General features: G+C 49.7%; 1 protein-coding gene across 10 annotated transcripts in view; it reads right to left on the bottom strand.

Moving 5' to 3' along the window:
* The window catches only part of LOC108177661 (YY1-associated protein 1), a 35,338-nt gene extending 14,027 nt beyond the window's left edge, over nt 1-21,311 (bottom strand). For 2 of the 10 annotated variants that reach the window (XM_070077578.1, XM_070077575.1), the window contains exons 1-5: nt 20,155-20,207; nt 17,159-17,689; nt 1,600-1,703; nt 706-904; nt 141-227 (exon numbers count right to left, since the gene is read on the bottom strand). In XM_070077578.1, the coding sequence (XP_069933679.1) occupies nt 141-227; nt 706-904; nt 1,600-1,691 (378 nt within the window). In that variant the 5' untranslated portion in view covers nt 1,692-1,703; nt 17,159-17,689; nt 20,155-20,207. Of the gene's footprint in view, nt 1-140; nt 228-705; nt 905-1,599; nt 1,704-2,597; nt 2,627-15,497; nt 15,660-17,158; nt 17,690-20,154; nt 20,432-20,538 lie in introns of those variants that run through there. The other 8 variants (XM_070077572.2, XM_089299851.1, XM_089299854.1 and 5 more) reach the window with 8 other exon arrangements.
* Between the last annotated feature and the right edge of the window lie 157 nt (nt 21,312-21,468).

Raw genomic sequence — 21,468 nt, 5'->3', positions numbered from 1 at the left:
ACTGTCCACTCCCCAGGGCAGAACGAAGGTTTAAGATGCATCCCAAGCAGTGGCTTTGTCCACGCTGCCACAAAGCCCACCCCTGCCAACCTGAATTCATACTCAAATTAATTTATCATTAGGGATATCTGGAAGCTTACAAGAAATATCTTGGTGGTACTGGCCTCTGAACTGAGATTGAGGTTGGAGGCGGCAAGAAGGTGGATTTGCGTCAAGAGCTGAACATGCTGGGGAGGGAAAAAAAAACAAGGTGACGCGCCGTTGCCATTTCAGGAACCAGGGAGCTCTTCCTAAGACACCTGCAACTGTATCGCACATTTTGCTTTCTGGAGAGCCCACCAGAGCAAAGGATCTTGGCATCAATCTCCAAGACACTGTTTCCTTAAGCCAAATGACAAACCCAGAACGAATGAGTTAGACGGAAGCAAACACCACCTCTGGCAGTGAGGCTCTTCCATTCCAGAATGGGTTACAAAGGACTCTTTAAAAGTCTGTAATTCTGAATACCATCAGAATTTCTTGCCTGAGCCACAAGGGCACAAACATGATGACTCTTGGGTGATTAAGATGTCAACATTCGAGGGTCCACAGCTTCCAAGGGTAGCAAGACACCCGCCTGTCATTTTTACGAGGTTGCGTACGTTGGACTTCAGTGTCAAAAGCTAGTGCGATAATCCATACACACATGAGCAAGGAGAGTCTCACCTGCTGCATCTGCTGCTGCAGCCTCTTCCTCTGTGCTGGGTCCAGAATCAGAGTCTGAGGAACTTTCTCAGCCCGAGGCTTGACCCTCTCTACCTCCTGCTGCGGCTTAGCTGAAGATTTCTTCATCTTCAGCTGTTCGAGGAGCTCCTTCACAGTCCGATGTTGTTCATTTAGCAAGTTGGCCAGTGGTTCCTCAAACCTACCCCCAAAAGGAGATAAACGAAGATTTCCTTAAGTCCACAACACATCTTACGCCTTCAAACGGTGTGCTGAGACAGCCTGCACAATGTCCTTTCACCATGAACCCCAATTCTGCCAACTGCTGTGTGCCACCCGCAGCACAAACTACATCTCGCCCTCTAGTCACACTGGACCATAACAGATTAAAGAACAGACACAAATGCTCCACAGTAACTGGGAGAAAGACTACAGCCTTCGCTCTACAGCTGACATAACAGACACGTCAACAACACGAGACTCAGACTCCAGGAGCATCACTGCAGGCCCCACTGATGCCAAGGTGACTGACAAACCATCAGTAACATTCCCCTGATGCTCATGACAAACACGGCCAAAAAGGGGACACGCTGGATATTCTGACTTGGGGTGGTTTCTGTGGCTGGCCACACAGTCCTACACACTTCTCCAGCACACTCATCTGGAGAAGCTGCTCTGGATGCCAGCTACTGTTCTTTCTCCCTTCCCAAACAGACACAGCTTGGTCTACAGCCGCACTGTCCCATAATAAGGAGACTCTCTGCCTGACTCCTCACTTCCCACAGGACTCTGCATATTTACATCACCACAGAAGCGCCTTGATGATGGGAACGTGTTACTGCATTTCACGAACACCGTTTCCTGAATTCTACGTCTCAAGGTCCTTGGCTGGCCTACCGTAAGGCTTGAGGGGTGTTAAAGTTAGGCCGAGACTCAGCCACGTGCTCCTCTTCCTCTGGGCCGTCATCTTCCATGTTGGAGAATCCCATCTCATCTTGGAACTGTGGGGGAAGAAAAGGAGCCTTTTTTTAGAGAATGGCCTTCCACCAGTGACAAGGGGAACTGAAAACTAGATTACAAAACTAAGCATTCTGCTACCCAGAGAGAACTTACATTAGAACCTAAGATCAGGACTCCAGCAAACCCACACTTGAGATAAATGTTAAGCCAGAAAAAAAGGCTTTCAGCAAAGCATGTGCAACAGTAAGGACAAAATTCACGTAAAAATAAAAATCAACCTCTTACAGAAATACCTGTCAAGAGGCAAATATAACCAAAAAGCTAACTATTTGGGCTCAGAGCAATCTAAAACTAGATTACACAGATGAATAAATGATTGGAGAGCCTATCCAAAGTTTACAAGGAAAATTTTTACTAAGAATAATCTACATTTGGGACTGCTGTTTTAGCATAGTGAGTAAAGCCACAACCAGCATCACATATGTACTACACTGGTCTTACCCCAGCTGCCCCACTTCCAATAAAGCTTCCTGCTAATGGCCTAGGAAGGCAGCAGAAGATCGAACGAGTGGTTAGGCCCCTGCCACCCATATGGTAGACCTGAAGAAGCTCCTAGCTCCTGTTTTCAGCCTGGCCCAGCAATTGAGGCCATATGGGTAGTGAGTGACCTAGCACATGGAAGATCTCTCTCGTTCTAGCTCTATAACTCTTTCAAATAAATAAATCTCTAAAAAATAATAATCTACATATAAATAATCAAGAGTGTTCTAATTAGCAATGTTCTCTTGCCACTATATTCTTTCCTGAGTGGATAAAAAGAGCAACAGCTCAGTTAGACCACCCTTCTGGAGGGAGGAGCCCAGGACCAAAGGACAGAATTTGCTGGACAATCTACTTTCACCATCCCATGTTCTCACTCAAAAAGCATTACTCACAGTTTCAAACAGCTCTTCCGCTTCCTTTTCTGCAAAAAAGCCATAGAGTATGCTGTTGGCACAAATTAGTTTCATTTTGCAATAAGGGGGAACACTATAGAGACAAAAATGTTCTCAGCAAGGCATTTGACAGAGTCATTTACTGAATAGCAACCATGTCTCAATCTTTGTTCTAGATATGTGGGATACACCAGAAGAGGAGACAGCACTATTTTCACTAAGCCCAAGCTCCAGTGGAAAGACATGCAGAACACGTGGGTTAGATGACTTTACAGCTCAATCCACTCATTGTTGGCTGGCCTGTACAAACCCGGAGTACCAAACAGAATCAAAAGACAAGTCTCGACAGTGTATCAAAGGATCACATTTGTGGACCTGAAATACGTAACACAGTATCAGTGTCTTAGAAGCCCCAGGAAACACACGTTATCAAATCTGTAGATGATATAAGGCTGGAAGAGGGTATTATGGCCCAGAGGGTTAAGCCACAGCTTGGAGGATGCCCACATCCCATATCAGAGTTCCTGGATGAAGTCCTGCCTCCACTTGCAATCTAGCTTCCTGCTAATAAGCAACCTGGAAAGCAGATTGCTCTATTGCACACACAGGCTCTCTCTCTCTTTCCCTCCCTCCCTCTCCCCATCAATTGACTTTCTAATACATGATAAAGAAATAAAGCAGAAAGGGATTGCCACTCCAACTGATGTCAGATTCATGGGGCTAGGATTGTGGCATAATGGGTTAAGCCACCACCTGCAATGCTAGCATCCCGTATGTGCACTAGGTGGAGATGGTAGAGAACCACCTGCCCCACTTCCAATCCAGCTTCCTACTAATCCACCTGGGAAAAGCAGCAGAGAATGAACCAAGTCCTTGGTCCCCTGCATCCCTGTGGGAGACCTGGCTGAATCTCCTATATCTCAGCTTCAGCCTGGCCCAGACCCAGCTGTTGCAGTCATTTGGGGAGTGAACCAGCAGAAGGAAGATCTCTTCCTCTTTCTCTCTCTAACTCTGCATTAAATTTTCTTAAAAAACAAAAACATTTCATTTTCTCCAGTTAACAGTACAAAATATAGGGGGACAAATCTAAAGTCCTACGTTTAGCATTTTAAAAATATCTTTTTTTTTTTTTTTTTTTTTGACATGTAGAGTTTTAGACAGTGAGAGAGACAGAGAAAGGTCTTCCCTCCGTTGGTTCACTCCTCAAATGGCTGCCACGGCCAGCACTGTGCCAAACCGAAGCCAGGAGCTGGGTGCCCCCTCCTGGTCCACCAAGCGGGTGCACGGGCCCAAGCAACCTGGGCCATCCTCCACTGCCCGCCCAGGCCACAGCAGAGAGCTGGACCAAAGAGGAGCAATCAGGACTAGAACCCAGCGCCCATATGGGACGCCTGGCACCGCAGGCGGAGGATTAACAAAGTAAGCCATGCGCCAGCTTATTTCATTTATTTGAAAGTCAGAGTTACAGAGACAGAGACAGAGACAGAGAGAAGTCTTCCATCTGATGGTTCAATCCCCAGATGGCGGCAACGACTGGAGCTGCGCCAATCCAAAGCCAGGAGCCAGGAGACTCCGCTGGGTCTCCCATGCGAGTGCAGGGGCCCAAGGACTTGGGCCATCCTCCACTGCTATCTCAGGCCACAGCAGAGAGCTGGATTGTAAGAGGAGCAGCCAGGACTAGAACTGGCACCCATATGAGATGCCGGTGCCTCAGGCCAGGGCTTTAATCCTCTGGACCACAGTGCTGGCCCCTAAAAATATCACTTTCTTAAATTCATGGAAAGGACACTCAGCTTAAAAACTATTAGTCTGGGCGCCAGCGTTGTGACACAGCTAGTTAAACCACCACCTGCAATGCTGGCATCCCATTTGGGTACCAGTTCAAGACTTGGTTGCTCCACTTCAAATCTAGTTCCCTGTTAATTAGTCTGGGAAAGCAGAAGATGGTACAAGTTCTTGGATTCCTGAACCCACGTGGGAGACCCAGATGAAGTTCCTGGCTCCTGGCTTCAATGTGGCCTAGCTCTGGCCGTTGCAGTCATTTGGCTAGTGAACCAGCATATAAAAGATCTTTCTCTGTCTCTGTCTCTCTGTAACTCTGCCTCACAAATAAATAAATCTTAAAAATAAAAAATAAAAAGTTAGTCTAAATAAGACCTGAAACTTAATTCATTCCTTACAAAGACAGTAAATACTTGTAAATGTTTATGAAATACTCTCGGTCCATAACCTGGTCAAGACCCAATATCTTATCTTCTCCACTTTTCGCACACTGCTCTAGTACATGCACACACTCAATAAAATCAGTGTATCTACTCACTAAAATCAGTTATTTCTGAAACATACTTGGATGTTTTCCATAACTGGCACATTAACGAAGAATATAATCTTTTATAACATTACTCAAGTCAACTTATCCTAAAATTTGTTTTCTATGCCCCTAGTCTTACTTTATCCATCCAAAAAAACATATTAAACTGCTACTAAATCAAAATCCTGGGCCCAGAGCCATGGCTCACCTGGCTAATCCTCCGCCTGTGGCACCGGCATCCCATATGGGCGCCGGGTTCTAGTCCCGGTTGCTCCTTTTCCTGTCTAGCTTTCTGCTGTGGCCCGGGCGGACAGTGGAGGATGGCCCAAGTGCCTGGGCTCCTGCACCCACGTGGGAGACCAGGAGGAAGCACCCAGCTCCTGGCTGCTGATCGGCGCAGTGCCAGCTGTAGCGGCCACTTGGGGGGTGAACAAACAGATGGAAGACCTCTCTCTCAGTATCCCAAGTATTATCCACAACAAGCAGTAAGAACTCAATAAATCACTGTGGAATGTACAACTGAAAACCTGACAAGCTTTCTGAATATAACCTAAATTGAGAGAATTATGGGAATAACTGCATAGAGAAGAAAGGTCCTAATCATAAATTTCACACCCAAAAATCTAGAAAGTAAACAAAAGTAGATGGGGAGCCGTCAAGAGCAGGCCTCATCATAAACAGACTCATTGGTAATTCTCACTGCCCGATCAGTACGGAAATCCTCGGTGTCAGGTTCGTCAAGATCTTCCAGGAAATTATACTCTGGGTCATCGTTGTCATCTGCCTCATTTAGGGAAAAAAATTCCACTCATTCCAGTTCATCCTAATATGAACTCACACCTCTTTTGAAAACTTTAGATTTTGGGGGGCCGGCATTGCGGTGCAGTGGGTAAAGCCATCGCCTGCCATGCCAGCATCCCATATGGGTGCCAGTTCAAGTCCCAGCTGCTCCACTTCAAATCCAACTCTCTGCTATGGCCTGGGATATCAATAGAAGATGGCCCAAGTCCTTGGGCCCCTGCACCCGCTGGGGAGACCCAGAAGAAGCTCCTGGTTCCTAGCTCTGGATCAGCGCAGCTCCAGCAGTTGCAGCCAATTGCGGAGTGAACCAGTGGACAGAGAAGACCTCTCTCTCTCTGCCTCTCCTCTCTCTGTGTAACTCTTTCAAATAAATAAATCTTAAAAAAAAAAAAAAAAAACCTTGGGATTGCAATAATCTGTTCCCATATAGCACAAGTATTCCTTTTATTTTTATTTTTGACAGGCAGAGTTAGACAGTGAGAGAGCGAAACAGAGAGAAAGGTCTTCCTTCCGTTGGTTCAACCCCTAAATGGCTGCTACAGCTGGCGTGCTGCGCCGATCCAAAGCCAGGAGCCCGGAGCTTCCTCCTGGTCTCCCATCCAGGTGCAGGGCCCAAGGACTTGGGCCATCCTCCACTGCCTTCCCAGGCCACAGCAGATAGCTGGACTGGAAGAGGAGCAACTGGGACAGAATTCAGCGCCCCAACCGGGACTAGAACCTGGGGTGCCGGCACCGCAGGCAGAGGATTAGCCAAGTGAGAGCAGCGCTGGCCACGTATTCCTTTTTCTAACATTTATTTGAGAGGCAGACAGACAGACATAAATAACAGTGTCAATTGTTAAATCAACAACAGGAGTCACTGTGCACTTACTTCTCATGTAGGACCTCTGTCCTTAATGAGTTGTATTATGAGAATTAACAGTAATGTCCTCAAACAGTACTTTAGACGTTGTGTATCTGGGTGGATGCAAACTGTTGAAATCTTTACTTAGTATAGAGTTGGTTTTCTGTACATAAAGATAATTAAAGGGGATGGTGCTGTGGCGCAATGGGTTAACGCCCTTGCCTGAAGCACCAGCATCCTAATATGGGCACCGATTTTGACTTGGCTGCTTTACTTCCAATCCAGCTCTCTGCTTTGGCCTAGGAAAGCAGCAGAAGACGGCCCAATTCCTTGGGCCCCCGTACCCACATGGGAGACCCGGATGAAGCTCCTGGCTCCTGGCTTCAGATCAGCTCAGCTCCGGCAGTTGTGGCCAATTTGGGAGTGAACCATCAGGTGGAAGACTTCTCTCTGTGTAACTCTGACTTTCAAATAAATAAAAAAAATCTTTTGGCCGGCGCCACGGCTCACTAGGCTAATCCTCCGCCTAGCGGCGCCGGCACACCGGGTTCTCGTCCCGGTCGGGGCGCCGGATTCTGTCCCGGTTGCCCCTCTTCCAGGCCAGCTCTCTGCTGTGGCCAGGGAGTGCAGTGGAGGATGGCTCAAGTGCTTGGGCCCTGCACCCCATGGGAGACCAGGAAAAGCACCTGGCTCCTGGCTCCTGCCATCGGATCAGCGTGGTGCGCCGGCCGCAGCGCGCCGGCCGCGGCGGCCATTGGAGGGTGAACCAACGGCAAAGGAAGACCTTTCTCTCTGTCTCTCTCTCTCACTGTCCACTCTGCCTGTCAAAAAAAAAAAAAAAAAATCTTTTAAAAAAAGATAATTAAAAATGAATCTTAATGAAGAATGGAATGGGAGAGTGAGTGTGGGTGGGAGGGCGGGTATGGGGATATGAAATGTCTATTTATTAAAAAAAAGCTTTCTAAAAAAAAAAAGAAGAAGAAGGCCCAAGTCCTTGGGCCCCTATACCCATGTGGGTAACATGGAAGAACTCCTGGCTTCAGATCTGTGCAGCTACAGCCACTGCGGCCAATCAGGAAGTGAACCAATGGATGGAAGACCTCTCTCTCTCTCCTCCTCTCCCCCTCTCCTCCTCTCCCCCTCTCCTCTCCTCTCCTCTCCTCTCCTCTCCCCTCCCTCCCTCTCTCTCTCCCTCTCCCTCTCTCTCTCTCTCCTTTTCTCTCTGTGTAACTCTAACTTTCAAATAAATAAATGAATCTTTTAAAAAAAAAAAAATGTATTTAGAAGCCAGAGCTGCAGCACAGTAGGTAAAGTCATCAGTTCGGGACCCAGCTGCTCCTCTTCTGATCCAGCTCTCTGCTATGGCCTGGGAAAGCAGTAGAAGATGGCCCAAGTCTTTGGGCCCCTGAATCCATGTAGGAGACCTGGAAGAAGCTTCTGGCTTCAGATCAGCTCAACTCTGGCCACTGGGGCCATCTGGGAAGTGAACTAGTGGTTGGAAGACCTCTCTTTCTCTACCTCTCTCTGTGACTCTGTCTTTCAAATAAATAAAATAAAATGCCTAAGGATACGTCCCAAACTACCCTCCCTCCCTTGTACCCTATTTATTTAAATATGAATCTACTTGAAAGGCAGCGTGATGTCCACAGGGGATGCTGGACTTGCAGTGGGTACCCTAACCTGCTTTGCCAAAACACTGGCCCCTCACTCATGATTATTTTTTAATGTTAATCCTTTGATGTCTTTTTAATTTCTAAATAAAAATTGTGAAGGAGTTATTAAATGATGGAATTTAAGGTGATATTTTTCTCCACACAACACTAGACCAGTGCTACTAGAACTTTCTGTGATGGCAGAAATGGTCTAAATATGTACTATACAAAACAGTAGCCACCAGGCTATTGTGACTATGAAGAACTTAAATGTGGCTAGTGCAACTAAGAAACTGAATTTAAAAAAAAAAAAAAGTAATACCAAAAAGAGAATAGTAAAATTCCTTATTACAATGTGCTCATTAAACATGAAGAGCTCTATGAAACGTAATTGGAAAATATCTAAATTATATAGGTAAGCAATTTGCAGAGGCAAAATAAGATGATTTCTTTCGGTAGAAAAAAATCTGATAAGGCAAACGCTCCCTTCGAGGGCCCCTCCTGACTGCTGCATCAGGAGTCTCTGTGCTTTCAATCAAATGTCTGCATTATCCGCGTAGGAATTTTTCAGTGTGGGATACCACACTCCAGCTGTAACATTTGGTACCATGAATTGGACCCTCTCATTAGAAGGGTGAGCAAAGAAGACTTCTTTTGCCTCACTCTCCTCCATAGCCAATCTCTCTCAAAGTCACCAGGTTTCTGACAGCCAGTTAAAAGCAATTACAGATCGCTTCTTGGCCTTTTGGCTAAGATCAAGTGTAAAAGCAACCACAGGGCTGTTGGTCTTAAGACTCAGGGGCAAGGCTTGCTGACTAGGACTGGATCAATCCCCAGAGTTAAGATTCTGTTCTAACCCCCCCCCTTTTTTTTTTTTTTTTTTTGACAGGCAGAGTGGACAGTGAGAGAGAGAGACAGAGAGAAAGGTCTTCCTTTTGCCGTTGGTTCACCCTCCAATGGCCGCCGCGGCCGGCGCGCTACAGCCGGCGCACCGCGCTGATCCGATGGCAGGAGCCAGGTACTTATCCTGGTCTCCCATGGGGTGCAGGGCCCAAGCACTTGAGCCATCCTCCACTGCACTCCCTGGCCACAGCAGGGAGCTGGCCTGGAAGAGGGGCAATCGGGACAGAATCCGGCGCCCTGACCGGGACTAGAACCTGGTGTGCCGGTGCCACAAGGCAGAGGATTAGCCTAGTGAGCCGCAGCGCTGGCCTTCTAATCCTCTCTTGCTTAGAGCAGCCCAAAGCAAGGAATTGGGATTTAAGATTTTAAGATACTGCACAAATTCTGGCCAGGGCCACACCCCGGTTTGTCCCAGAGGTCTTTCTACTGGACCCTCAGAAGCCGGAACACCAGAGACTACACTTCCTCCATTTCTCAGTGATCCATCTCAGTTTCCTTTCCATGGAGATCAATCTGTCATTGAAACTGCAAGCAGTTTGGAGTAAGGCTAAGGGCTTCATGCCCCAATCCCCAGTGACTCCTCACTCTACCCCAGACTCTGAACATCCAACAGAGTGCTGGATTATGATCTCCATCTTTCCTGCCCCATAACTTTTGCTTTCTCACTTCCCCACACTATGACCTCTGGCCACCCTTGTTGTCCACTTCTCTTCTCCTGCATCGATCTGTGTCCTAGCGAGGTTTATGATAGACCAAAGACAGGAGGAAAGACTCTGCTTTCCTGAAGAGACTGAGAGGCCCTTGGGAGCTCAGTCATCTTATAAACATAGGCGCCACTTTCTTTCTGTCATCTTCAATCCAGGAACCCAGGTCTCCCCTCTTAGCATGACCATGAGGCACCTGGCCTGTACCTAAGATATTTTACCCAACCTCTATCTTGACCTGTCAACTCAGTTCATTCCCCATAGTGTAAAGACTCTAAATTGCTATTACTTGGATTTTTAATAAACCCTGAGTCATTCCTTCCATTTTCTGAGGCAAGGGTGCTCCCTTTGGCCAAGCAATGTCAGTGAATGGAGTCTCTGGGACACCTTTTGAGTACTCGTTTTTGTTTCAGTATTTACTTATTTATTTGAAAGGCAGAGTTACAGAGAGGCAGAGGCAGAGAGAGAGAAAAAGAGGTCTTCCATTCACTGGTTCACTCCCCAGATGGCCACAAGGGCCCAAGCTGCGCTGAACTGAAGCCAGGAACCAGGAGTGTCTTCTAGGTCTCCCAAGCAGGTACAAGGGCCCAAACATTTGGACCATCTTCTACTGCTTTCCCAGGCCATAGCAGAGAGCTGGATCAGAAGAGGAGCAGCTGGGACTTGAACCGGCGTCCATATGGGATGCTGGCACTGCAGGTGGTGGCTTTACCCACTACACCACAGCGCCAGCCCCTTGAGTACTCTGTAAACTCACACATTCTCCTACAGGGTCATGAGCATCAAAGTCCACTGACCATGGATACTGATGTATATCTCGTACTTATCAACCCAGTTTTGACTGGAGAGGCTATGCTTCAGATGCAGGCAGACGATCAGGTCACAGCAGCTTGCCAAGAACTCATGAGGTCAAGGTCTGAGGACCAGCCTGGGTAAAAATGTTGTAAGCACGTCTGCCTCTGTTCCCTGTGCAGGCTGGGCTCAGGAACACCTTTGTCTTAGTATCTCTCATTTTAGGCAAAGGTAAGGACTTGCAACCAAGACAAAGATCTGATAACCAGTGAACGTCCACTCTGACGGCCTGAAAAACGCCAAACCAAGCAGAGGTGGAGACTTATGGGGTGCAACCTTATCTGTGCACCTTTTCATTTAAAAGGCAACCCATGGAGGGAAGTGCAGAGAACGTCTTCCTTTTGATTAGAAGAACCTTAAGGCAAGTTAGGCTCACAAAATATTTGTGACCCACGTGAAAATTTTGACCTAGTCTCAAACCAAGACCTGTTCAAAAGGGCCAGCCTGGTAAAGACAGTCGTCAATATGGGGGCCCCTTTCCCCTCCCCAATTCCCTTTCCTTTTAAAATTGAATCTTGGGGCTGGGGCTGGCGTTGTGGCGCAGTGGGTTAACGCCCTGGCCTTAAGTGCCCGCATCCCATATGGGCACCGGTTTGAGTCCCGGCTGCTCCACTTCCAATCCAGCTCTCTGCTATGGCCTGGGAAAGCAGCAGAAGATGGCAAAAGTCCTTGGGCCCCTGCATCCATGTGGGAGACCTGGAGGAAGCTCCTGGCTTCAGATTGGTGCAGCTTCAGCCGTTGCAGCCAACTGGGGAGTGAACCATCGGAAAGAAGACCTCTCTCTCTCTCTCTCTGCCTCTCCTCTCTCTGTGTAACTCTTTCAAATAAATAAATAAATCTTTAAAAAAAAAAAAAAATTGGGGCTGGCGCTGTGGTGTAGCGGGTAAAGCCGCCACCTGCAGTGCTCGCATCACATATGGGTGCCGGTTCAAGTCCTAGCTGCTCCACTTTGTCGCTCCCCCTCTTCGTGGAGGAGCAACACTGAACCCTGCGCTGTTCTTTCGTCTGCTCGGCCCTCCCCGGGTTTGCTGCTGGTTCTTCCCGGGTTGGCTACTATCCCTTCCACCTCCGTGGAAGGGCAGTTCCCCCTGGCCGCATTCCCCACTTCCGCAGGGGAGCGGCACACCGCCGGCCGGGTCTCTCGGGGGCTGCACGGGTCCCCTTAGATGTTCCCCATAGATGTTACTGGTGCATGCCGTCTCTCTCCTCCTTTATAGTCCTCCTCCGCCAATCCCAACTCGGCTGCCCACACGCCGAGTACGCTGCTCTCCTCCAATCAGGAGCAAGTCCTACAGTTTATTAGTTGAACTGGAGGCAGCTGTGCGGAAGCTGTTTACTTCTCTCCCAGCGCCATATTGTGGGAGAGCAGATGCATAGAATAAGTCCTAATTCGAGTAACTTAGTCTAGTCCGGATTGCTCCCCACACCACTTCAATCCAGCTCTCTGCTATGGCCTGGGAAAGCAGTAGAAGATGGCCCAAGTCCTTGGGCCCCTGCACCCACGTGGGAGACCTGGAAGAAGTGCCTGGCTCCTGGCTTCGGATTGGTGCAGCTCCAGCCATTGTGGCCATTTGGAGAGTGAACCAGCGGATGGAAGACCTTTCTCTCTGACTCTCCCTCTCACTGTCTCTAACTCTACCTCTCAAATAAATACATTAAAAAAAAAAAAAATGATGTCCCAGGTCTTTGGGCCCCTGCACCCGCATGAAGACCCAGAAGAAGCTCCAGCCGTTGCGGCCAACTGGGGAGTAAACCAGTGGATAGAAGACCTCTCTCTCTGGCCAGCGCCGCAGTTCACTAGGCTAATTCTCCACCTTGCGGCGCCAGCACACCAGGTTCTAGTCCCAGTCGGGGCACTGGATTCTGTCCCAGTTTCCCCTCTTCCAGGCCAGCTCTCTGCTGTGGCCAGGGAGTGCAGTGGAGGATGGCCCAAGTGCTTGGGCCCTGCACCCCATGTGAGACCAGGAGAAGTACCTGGCTCCTGCCATCAGATCGGCGCGGTGCGCCGGCCGCAGCACGCCAGCCGCAGCGGCCATTGGAGGGTGAACCAACGGCAAAGAAAGACCTTTCTCTCTGTCTCTCTCTCTCACTGTCCACTCTGCCTGTCAAAAAATAATAATAAAAAAAAAATATGCAGAGAGCCTGCAACATCAGAGAGAACAAAGGGGGACACAAGAGAGGCAGGCTGGAGCCACTGCCATCTCCAACATCTATTGTAACCAGCGTAAACTCACATGCCAGAGGCATATGAAAAAGCCCTCTGCTGTGTGCCTGCAGCCAGTCCCACCAGGCTCAGGATTCCTCCTGTGGTGCTCACAGGTCCCAGCTCGAATGGCATTCCCTCTGCCCTGAGTCAGCAGGGGGACCCTTCCCCTCAGGTATTCTCTCTCCCTCAGGTCACTCCTGGGGCGGGGCTACCTCTTTCCAGCATTTTTTCATTGGTGGGGTGTCGCTCCCCCTCTTCGTGGAGGAGCAACACAGGACCCTGCGCTGTTCTTCTGTCTGCTCGGCCCTCCCCGGGTTTGCTGCTGGTTCTTCCCGGGTTGGCTACTATCCCGTCCACCTCCGTGGAAGGGCAGTTCCCCCTGGCCGCATTCCCCACTTCCGCAGGGGAGCGGCACACCGCCGGCCGGCTCTCTGGGGGGCTGCACGGGTTCCCTTAGATGTTCCCCATAGATGTTCCTGGTGCATGCCGTCTCTCTCCTCCTTTATAGTCCTCCTCCGCCAATCCCAACTCGGCTGAGTACGCTGCTCTCCAATCAGGAGCAAGTCCTACAGTTAATTGGTTGAACTGGAGGCAGCTGTGCGGAAGCTGTTTACTTCTCTCCCAGCGCCATATTGTGGGAGAGCAGATGCATAGAATAAGTCCTAATTCGAGTAACTTAGTCTAGTCCGGTTGCTCCCCACAGATCCCCCTTTCTTTTTATTTTTGGCGTTGATACGCGCCTGTCTTCGGTGTCCCGCGGTACACACTCTGCTCTACTTGCTAGAGTTGCCACAGGCTCTTACAAGTCCTATCAGGCAAACCGAATCCAAGCCTTCTCATTGCCTTATTGTGGGGGAGACTTATTAGTGTTGGTTCGTGCCTATCTTCGGTGACCTGCAGCTCATACTCTGGTCGAGCTTTGCTGGCGCTTACCGCCTTAAATCAGGCAGACCGAATCCAAGCTTAATATTGTTGTATTGTGGGGAAGCCTTACTGATGTTAATTCGTGCCTGTCTTCGGTGACCTGCGGCTAGCCGCCCAGGTGCTCATCGCCTCACTAATCGGGCAGACCGAATCCAAGCCTTCTAATTGGCATGTTGAGGGGAGGCCTTATTTTTCTCTATTTCTCTATCTCCGGGCATTCCTACCTCTCCCATTTCACTTCTATCTTCCAGCATTCCCATTTCTCTTTTACTTCACTTCCAAACTTCTGTTTCTCTTATCCCCGCAGCTTCCCGGCACCTCGCCCCGCCGGCGGGTTCCCGGCTCTGCGCGGCTCTGCGCCGCTTCAGCCCGCACGCCTCTCTCATCTGCGCAGCTTCCCGGCTTTGCGCGGCTCGGCTTTGCGCGCTCCGCGGTCTCCACGCTTAACCCTTTCGCGTCTGAACCACGGCCTACGCCAGCGTTCCCTATCTATTCACGCCCCGTGCTCTCTCTGCACGCGGCGGCTTCCGCGAGTAACACAGCGTAGCTTGCGTCTCCGCCACTAGGATTCAATCTAAGTTCCCCGGGCTAGCCTGGCGAATTCAACCCAGCGTACGTCTCCGCCCCACGATTTGGCTTCCCGTCCTTTGCTCCCCGGGCTAATCAGACGGATCCCAATCTGGCTTACGTCTCAGCTTCTGGTTTCAACTTTTCGCCCCCTATTCCCGGGCTAACTTGAGAACCCCAAAGTGGCTTTCGTCTCCGCCTTGGCCTGCCCCCCGCGGCTTCAATTTCCCTAACATTTTTCTCTACCCGGTATGTTTCCCCAAGCTTTCCTCCAACGATATTCCTCCCTCATTTCTCCTGGCCTCTCCCCACAGTCCGCGTCCGAGTCTGTTTGTTCTAGCTTTCACTTTCGCTTTCGACCTTAAAGATTTCTCCCAGCTTCCCCCCGTAGTCCGTATCCGAGTCTATGCCTAGGCTTTCAACAGCTTCTTCCGGCACCCTTTTCGGCCGGCTTTTCCCTAGGCTGTTTGCTAGTCTCTCTCTCCGGTAATTTCCCAGTTCTTCCCGTTTCTTCCCTCCTAAGTTTGCTATCCGTTCTAAGTTTCCTATCCGAGCTAGGTTTCCTATCCGAGTCACGGCACCATTATGTCGCTCCCCCTCTTCGTGGAGGAGCAACACAGGACCCTGCGCTGTTCTTCTGTCTGCTCGGCCCTCCCCGGGTTTGCTGCTGGTTCTTCCCGGGTTGGCTACTATCCCTTCCACCTCCGTGGAAGGGCAGTTCCCCCTGGCCGCATTCCCCACTTCCGCAGGGGAGCGGCACACCGCCGGCCGGCTCTCTGGGGGGCTGCACGGGTTCCCTTAGATGTTCCCCATAGATGTTCCTGGTGCATGCCGTCTCTCTCCTCCTTTATAGTCCTCCTCCGCCAATCCCAACTCGGCTGAGTACGCTGCTCTCCAATCAGGAGCAAGTCCTACAGTTAATTGGTTGAACTGGAGGCAGCTGTGCGGAAGCTGTTTACTTCTCTCCCAGCGCCATATTGTGGGAGAGCAGATGCATAGAATAAGTCCTAATTCGAGTAACTTAGTCTAGTCCGGTTGCTCCCCACAGTGGGGGGCACACCTCCAAAGCAGTAAAAGTAGCTTTGTAATTCCTAGCTACACACAAATAAAAAATAAGCATCCCACATTGGGAGTACCTGGAAAGCAGCAGACTTTGGCCTGCCACATGTGTGCGACACCTGGATGGCTTCTTGGCTCTTGGCCTCCGCCTGGCCCAGCCATGGTCGTTGTGGATATCTGGGAAGTGAACAAGCAGATGGAAGATCTCTCTGTCTCTCTCTCATTCTCTATCACGCTGCCTTTCAAGGAAATAAAGATAAACACATTTAAAAAAAACAAAAATTTTAACAAGCAACAAGGCTCTCCTCATTAGCAGAGTAATTTTGAATCTATCATTATTTATCCATTCTTTCTCTAACATTCTTTTCTTGTATTTTCCTCCAGTTGTTCCTGTCTTCATGTCACAAATATGAGTTATCCTGCGAATCAGGTTCAATAATATTGCCCCCTCTTCTAGCTAAATCCTATTTGCCCAATGCAAAACCCGTGCTTTCATCCCTCCCTCTTCAACCCCATCATATGATGATGTCCTTTCCCGATAAAGCTCTCCTGTACCCACTCCTGCAGACCAACCTTCTGATGGACCCTCTTCTTCAGCATCAGCATCCTGACCTCTCCTTTGCCACTAAATTTGAAAGCACACTACCCTTAAAACTCTCCGCCCTGCCGATCACTACTCCAGTTGTTCCTTCTCTGTTATCTTCTTCCTCCACACAAGGTTTTCTCAACCTGATGCTCTTCTCCCTTTAGATAAAATACAGCTGGCCCAGAACCAACATAATGTAAGCCACTCCAAATGCTGTTGTAACTACAGAACCATACACTGTGACAAGGGCTGAGTCTATAAGCGAACACTTTTCCCAAAAAGAGCTTCCATCTTCAACAACGCACCTCGGACAACTCACGTACTACTTTATCAGTTTTCAAACACCACAGTCATAAATGTGAAATTTTGCACTTCAAACACACACAATGTCAGGGCCAACACAGCACATTAACAGCAGAAAATCCACCCACCGAGAATATACCAGAACAACTAAATAAGACCATGTGAGCTTAAATGCAGCAAAAAAGGAAAGTTTCAACGTTCTTCAAAATGAAAAAAAGAAACTAACATCTTTTCCAAAGCATAACTCTCGGCTTAGCCATTAAAATGGTTACACCTACCTACAGCAAAATTCTAAACAGCTTACATGAAACACAAAGCCCTTCACAACCTATCCTCTACCTAGCACTCTGAAGTCATCTCCCACTTCTTCCAAGAAGCTGTGTCACCTTCTACTTATGCCCATTTACCTCTGCACACACTGCTCGTAGCCTTGGGGCTCACGCCACCATCCTGTCAAACTGCAAATCAGCCTCCAAGGCCCAAGGGTCATTCACGCCTACAGAACCTCTCCCCATGTGCCAGGCAACAGTCTCTCCCTTTAAGCAGCTCTCTCTTCCAGGAGCCCCACTTCAGGGATACCTACCAATCCCAGAAGCCCATATCCAGCTCATCTCTCCTGACACACAGGACACAGGATGAGAAAGGAAGGGATAGCAAAGATCTAGGGAACGGAAGGGGAAAACCAAGTCTCAACCCATACATAAAGTTAGTTCACTGCTGAATCTGAGAAGATCCACAGGTCCAATTCTATGACAAACTGGTGCCCCTTCTCAGAAACACTGCTCTATCCTGGCTCTACAGAAGATACAAAGACAAAGTGGTCTAACCTGGAGACTCTTTGTATCTTACCTCTTTCTTCCCTGACTTCTTCACTGCAAGCTCCTGAAACAGGCTCCTTCTTGCTGAGATGGTCACCTCTGTCTTCTTGGGTACCTGGTGCAGGCCTGGGTGTCATTTTCTTCCATCTCCTTGAGCCGGTGGCCTGGAATTTTCCTTTACCCATGTGCATGTCAAGGGAAGGGGAGGACTCCAAGGCAGGCAGGGTGATTCCCTGAGCCATGTCCACATCAACACCGTCTAGGACTGGAAAATGTGTGTCCTGGGTGAGCGTCCTTGCACTCAAAGGTGTGTCCTCGGCAGCAGCCTGCCGCCCTGCATCCTGCACACACGCTACTTCAGGGCCAGCTCTTCTGTCAGGACTCGGGCCCCAGCACAGCGACACGGACTGCAGCTCTCTCACCTGGGCAGAGTCGAGGTTAACAGCAGATTCTAAGTCTACATCGACCTCCTCCTGCTGGCCCTTATGCTGTGGGGACTCTGGCACCGTACTTCTTCTCTTCTTACAGGGCAACATTGTAAAAGCTCCACTTTTGTTCCCTCCTGAAAGGATAAAAGCAAGTTTTTACCACGTTCATATTAGTTGCTGGTGACAACACTGCTCATTTATCATTTAATTTAACCATGCTGATTCATAAATAAAATACTTCACGGGGCCAGTGCTGCAGCTTAGGAGGTAAAGCCATTGTCTGCAGTGCCAGCATCCCACATGGATGCCAGTTCAAGTCCCAGCTGCTCCACTTCCAATCCAGCTCTCAGCTATGGCCTGGGAAGTGGTAGAAGATGGCCCAAGTGCTTTGGCCCCTGCACCCGTGTGGGAGACCTGGCTCCTGGCTTCAGATCAGTGCAGCTCTGGCCATTGCAGCCACCTGTGGAGTGATCCAGCGGATGGAGGACCTCGCTTTCTCTGCCTCTGCCCCTTTGTACTCTGTTTTTCAAATAAATATATTTTTAAAAGAATAACATAGGCTGGCGCCGCGGCTCACTAGGCTAATCCTCCGCCTGCGGTTTCAGCACCCCGGGTTCTAGTTCCAGTCGGGGCACCAGATTCTGTCCCGGCTGCTCCTCTTCCAGTCCAGCTCTCTGCTGTGGCCAGGGAGGGCAGTGGAGGATGGCCCAAGTGCTTGGGCCCTGCACTGGCATGGGAGATCAGGAGGAAGCACCTGGCTCCCGGCTTCAGATTGGCGCAGTCGCCGGCCGTGGTGGCCATCTGGGGGCGTGAACCAATGGAAAGAGGAAGATCTTTCTCTCTGTCTCTCCCTCTAACTATGCATGTCAAATAAATAAATAAATAAATAAAAATAAGAGTAACATAAAAAATACTTTATACTAAACACAAACTGTCCCTTTGGGTGAGAAATGAGCACTTCTAGTGACTGAGTTCAAATCCCAATTCTACTTTTGATTACCATGACCAACTGACCTAACAGCTGGAAAGTGTCACCTCCCTCAACTGTAAAAATACTTACTTCACAAGAGCAGTTGTAACAAATAAGCAGTGTTAACAGGTATTAGTTATTACCACCATCAGGGAGACAGAATAACATGATGGTGAGAAAAACCCATGGCACCAGGGCTGGCAATTGGTGCAGTGGGTTAAGCCACCATTTGCAAGCAGGCATCCCATACACAGCACCTATTAATATACCTGGGAAGGCAGGAGATGATGACCCTAATGCTTGAGGACCTAGGACTCTGTGGGAGACCAACATGGAGTCCCAGGTTTCTGGATTCAGACTGGTCCAGACCGAGCTGGTGCTGCCATTTGGTTAGTGAACAAGAAGACGAAAAAGTTCTCTGCCTGCCTCTCCCTCTCTACCTTTCAAATAAACACGTATTTTTCAAGATTTATTTCTTAAGAAGGCAGAGTTGGAGAGAAGAAGGGAGAGACACAAAGAAATCTTCCACCCACTGATTAACTCCAGAAACGGCTGCCACAGTCAGGGAAGGCCAAGTTCATAGCCAGGAGCCTGGAACTCATCCACATCACCCACAGGAGGGACGGGCCATATCCCCTTCCCTCCAGGCACAATACAGGGAGATGGATCCGAAGCAAAGAAGCTGAAACTCCAAACGGTGCGCATATGACTGCAAATGCCCAATGTATCACTGAGTACTGAAACTCAATAGATTACTGAGTATCAACTAAATCAATGTTCCCGGAAAAACTGAATGAATTAAAGAGGGCTTGAAATAACTTGATAATTCTGTACAGCCTTTGGAACAAGGCTTAAGCATCATGTCGGAACTGACTGCAACTTTCTACCCAGGAAAAATGTGCCCTCCTACATTACGGGCCCAAGACCACCACCAATGTGTTCCAGGGAGTCTTCCAACAGCCAATGCTCCGGCCAAGACTGAATGCCCGCCTATCAGGGACCTAGATGAAAGCTTGGAGCTGAGAGCCGAAAAAGGTTTCTCTAAGAGTCCGCTACAAAGCCTCCCTCATCCAAATCTCCAATACATGGGGGGTGGGGAGGTCTCCCCTGCTCCGTCCCCCAACCGACCCATGCCTTCTCGCTGAAATGACAGCTCAACAAACACGTGAGGATGCCGTGGGCAGCGTTGGTAAGGAGAGGAGCGCGAGTGCCCAGGCAATCCCTGCTCTCACAGGTGAACTACTGAGGGACGAAAAGGGCAGCTGTGGCTCAGTCGGCAGCGGGCACCCAATGGCTCCGGGCACCGAACGCACAGCAACAGCGCCCAAAGCCCCAGCCACTGAGAACGGCGTCGGCCCCGCACCGAGAACGAAGGCAGCCGCGCCGCGGCCCCTCCCGGACAATCATTTCAAAAAGGCCTCCGACCTGCGCTTTCCAGCCCCCGCGCCGAGCGCTGGCCCCAGTCCGACTCCCAGGAGAAGCCCTCGCGCCCCTAACTTCCGTCCTGCACGCCGCGCCCACCCTCACACCAAACCCCTACCATCCCGGACAGCCTGCGCCCAGGTGGTCCCGCTCCCACCGGCCGCTCCCCGCCCCTCAGCACAACCCCCGACACCCTCAGCAGCCCACCTCATCCCGCGGAATCCGGCATCCGCGCCACCGGAAGTCAGCCAACGGCGCCCGGTGACGTGCGCGCCCCCGGGCCGCGGCGCGCGGCGACTGCGCGTCAAGAAGCATGCGCCAACCTCCAGGCGCCATCCTGCTTGAGGGCACAATGAAGCCACGGCGGTAGCACGTCAGTTACTGGCAAAATATTTGTAGAGGCGTCCTGGACTTTGTCTCTAGAACGCTCCCCGTCTGCACAAAACGGCCCGGTTGACAATGAATCAGTCTCGCCGCGAGACACCTGCGACACAGAACCAAGGACACAGAGAAGGAGGAATCTCGTGTTTACAAATAACGCAGTTTCCTGAAGGACACAAAGGCAGTGTTGCACTCAAGCTATAATAATACCTCACATCTGTGTAATAATCGGCGTTATGCAAGATGCTCCCACGTTATCTTGGGTGACTGGCTCTCCACAGTCGACCCGGTGAGACAGTGGAAATTACCATACTGTGCTGCGGTTTGCACAGGACGTAGTTCTGGCTCACTTGGGTGCTTGCTTTCACAAGGTGAACACCTATCAAGGGACTCCGGTATCCGATGTCCTAAGTCTAGCTCCTGGGGCGTCGTCGACGGCCAGTACTTCAACACATGTGTTCTGAGTGAACGAATGAATGACTCCTAGCCCATGTTCTCACTGTTATAGGTCAGAACATCAAATGGAAAATTGCATTCAACTCCATTGTACAGGAGAACCTCCAAGGACGTATGCATAGGAACCGATCCTGTCGGGAAACAGAAGCCGACAGCCTAAAAGTACCCACAGCCAGAATCAAGGATAAGATTACATAATCGCCGCTACAATCGCCAACAGTCTGACCCTGCCTTGAAACACACCAACTCCCCCATGCCAGGGAAGCCTCCAGAAGCTCCGAGTTGCATTCCTGCCCTCCTGTTGACCTGCTCTTTAGCTCTGGTTCTCATCTCTCTCTCCCTCTCTCTCCTCTCTCCTCTCTCCCTCCCCTCCACCAGAACTCCTCCCGCCCAACCCCATCCTCAGTTCTAAGCACGGAGAAAAATTCTCAACCATGATCAAGTTTAGCACTCTCCATTAGTCTTTTTGAGAAAAGTTTTATTTACGCAGCACAAAATCCACCTGCTAACGGGTACAACCAAAGGATTTTTACGAAACTTTCGGTGTTGCTTCCCCAGCTTCTGAACTTCAAGAACCTTTAATGGGCTCAAAAATGTGTGCTGACCACAGTCCACCCAAACTCCAGGCGCTGTAGAATTTTGGTTTTTCAAACTCGCGAACGCAGAACAGTCGGCTGCTAGGTC

Source organism: Oryctolagus cuniculus, chromosome 7 (assembly GCF_051225735.1).
Source record: "Oryctolagus cuniculus isolate XC-2025 breed Fujian yellow rabbit chromosome 7, ASM5122573v1, whole genome shotgun sequence".
Classification (NCBI taxonomy): Eukaryota; Metazoa; Chordata; class Mammalia; order Lagomorpha; family Leporidae; genus Oryctolagus; species Oryctolagus cuniculus.
The sequence above is the reverse complement of the archived record's forward strand: the minus strand, read 5'-3'. Positions and strand labels throughout refer to the sequence as shown.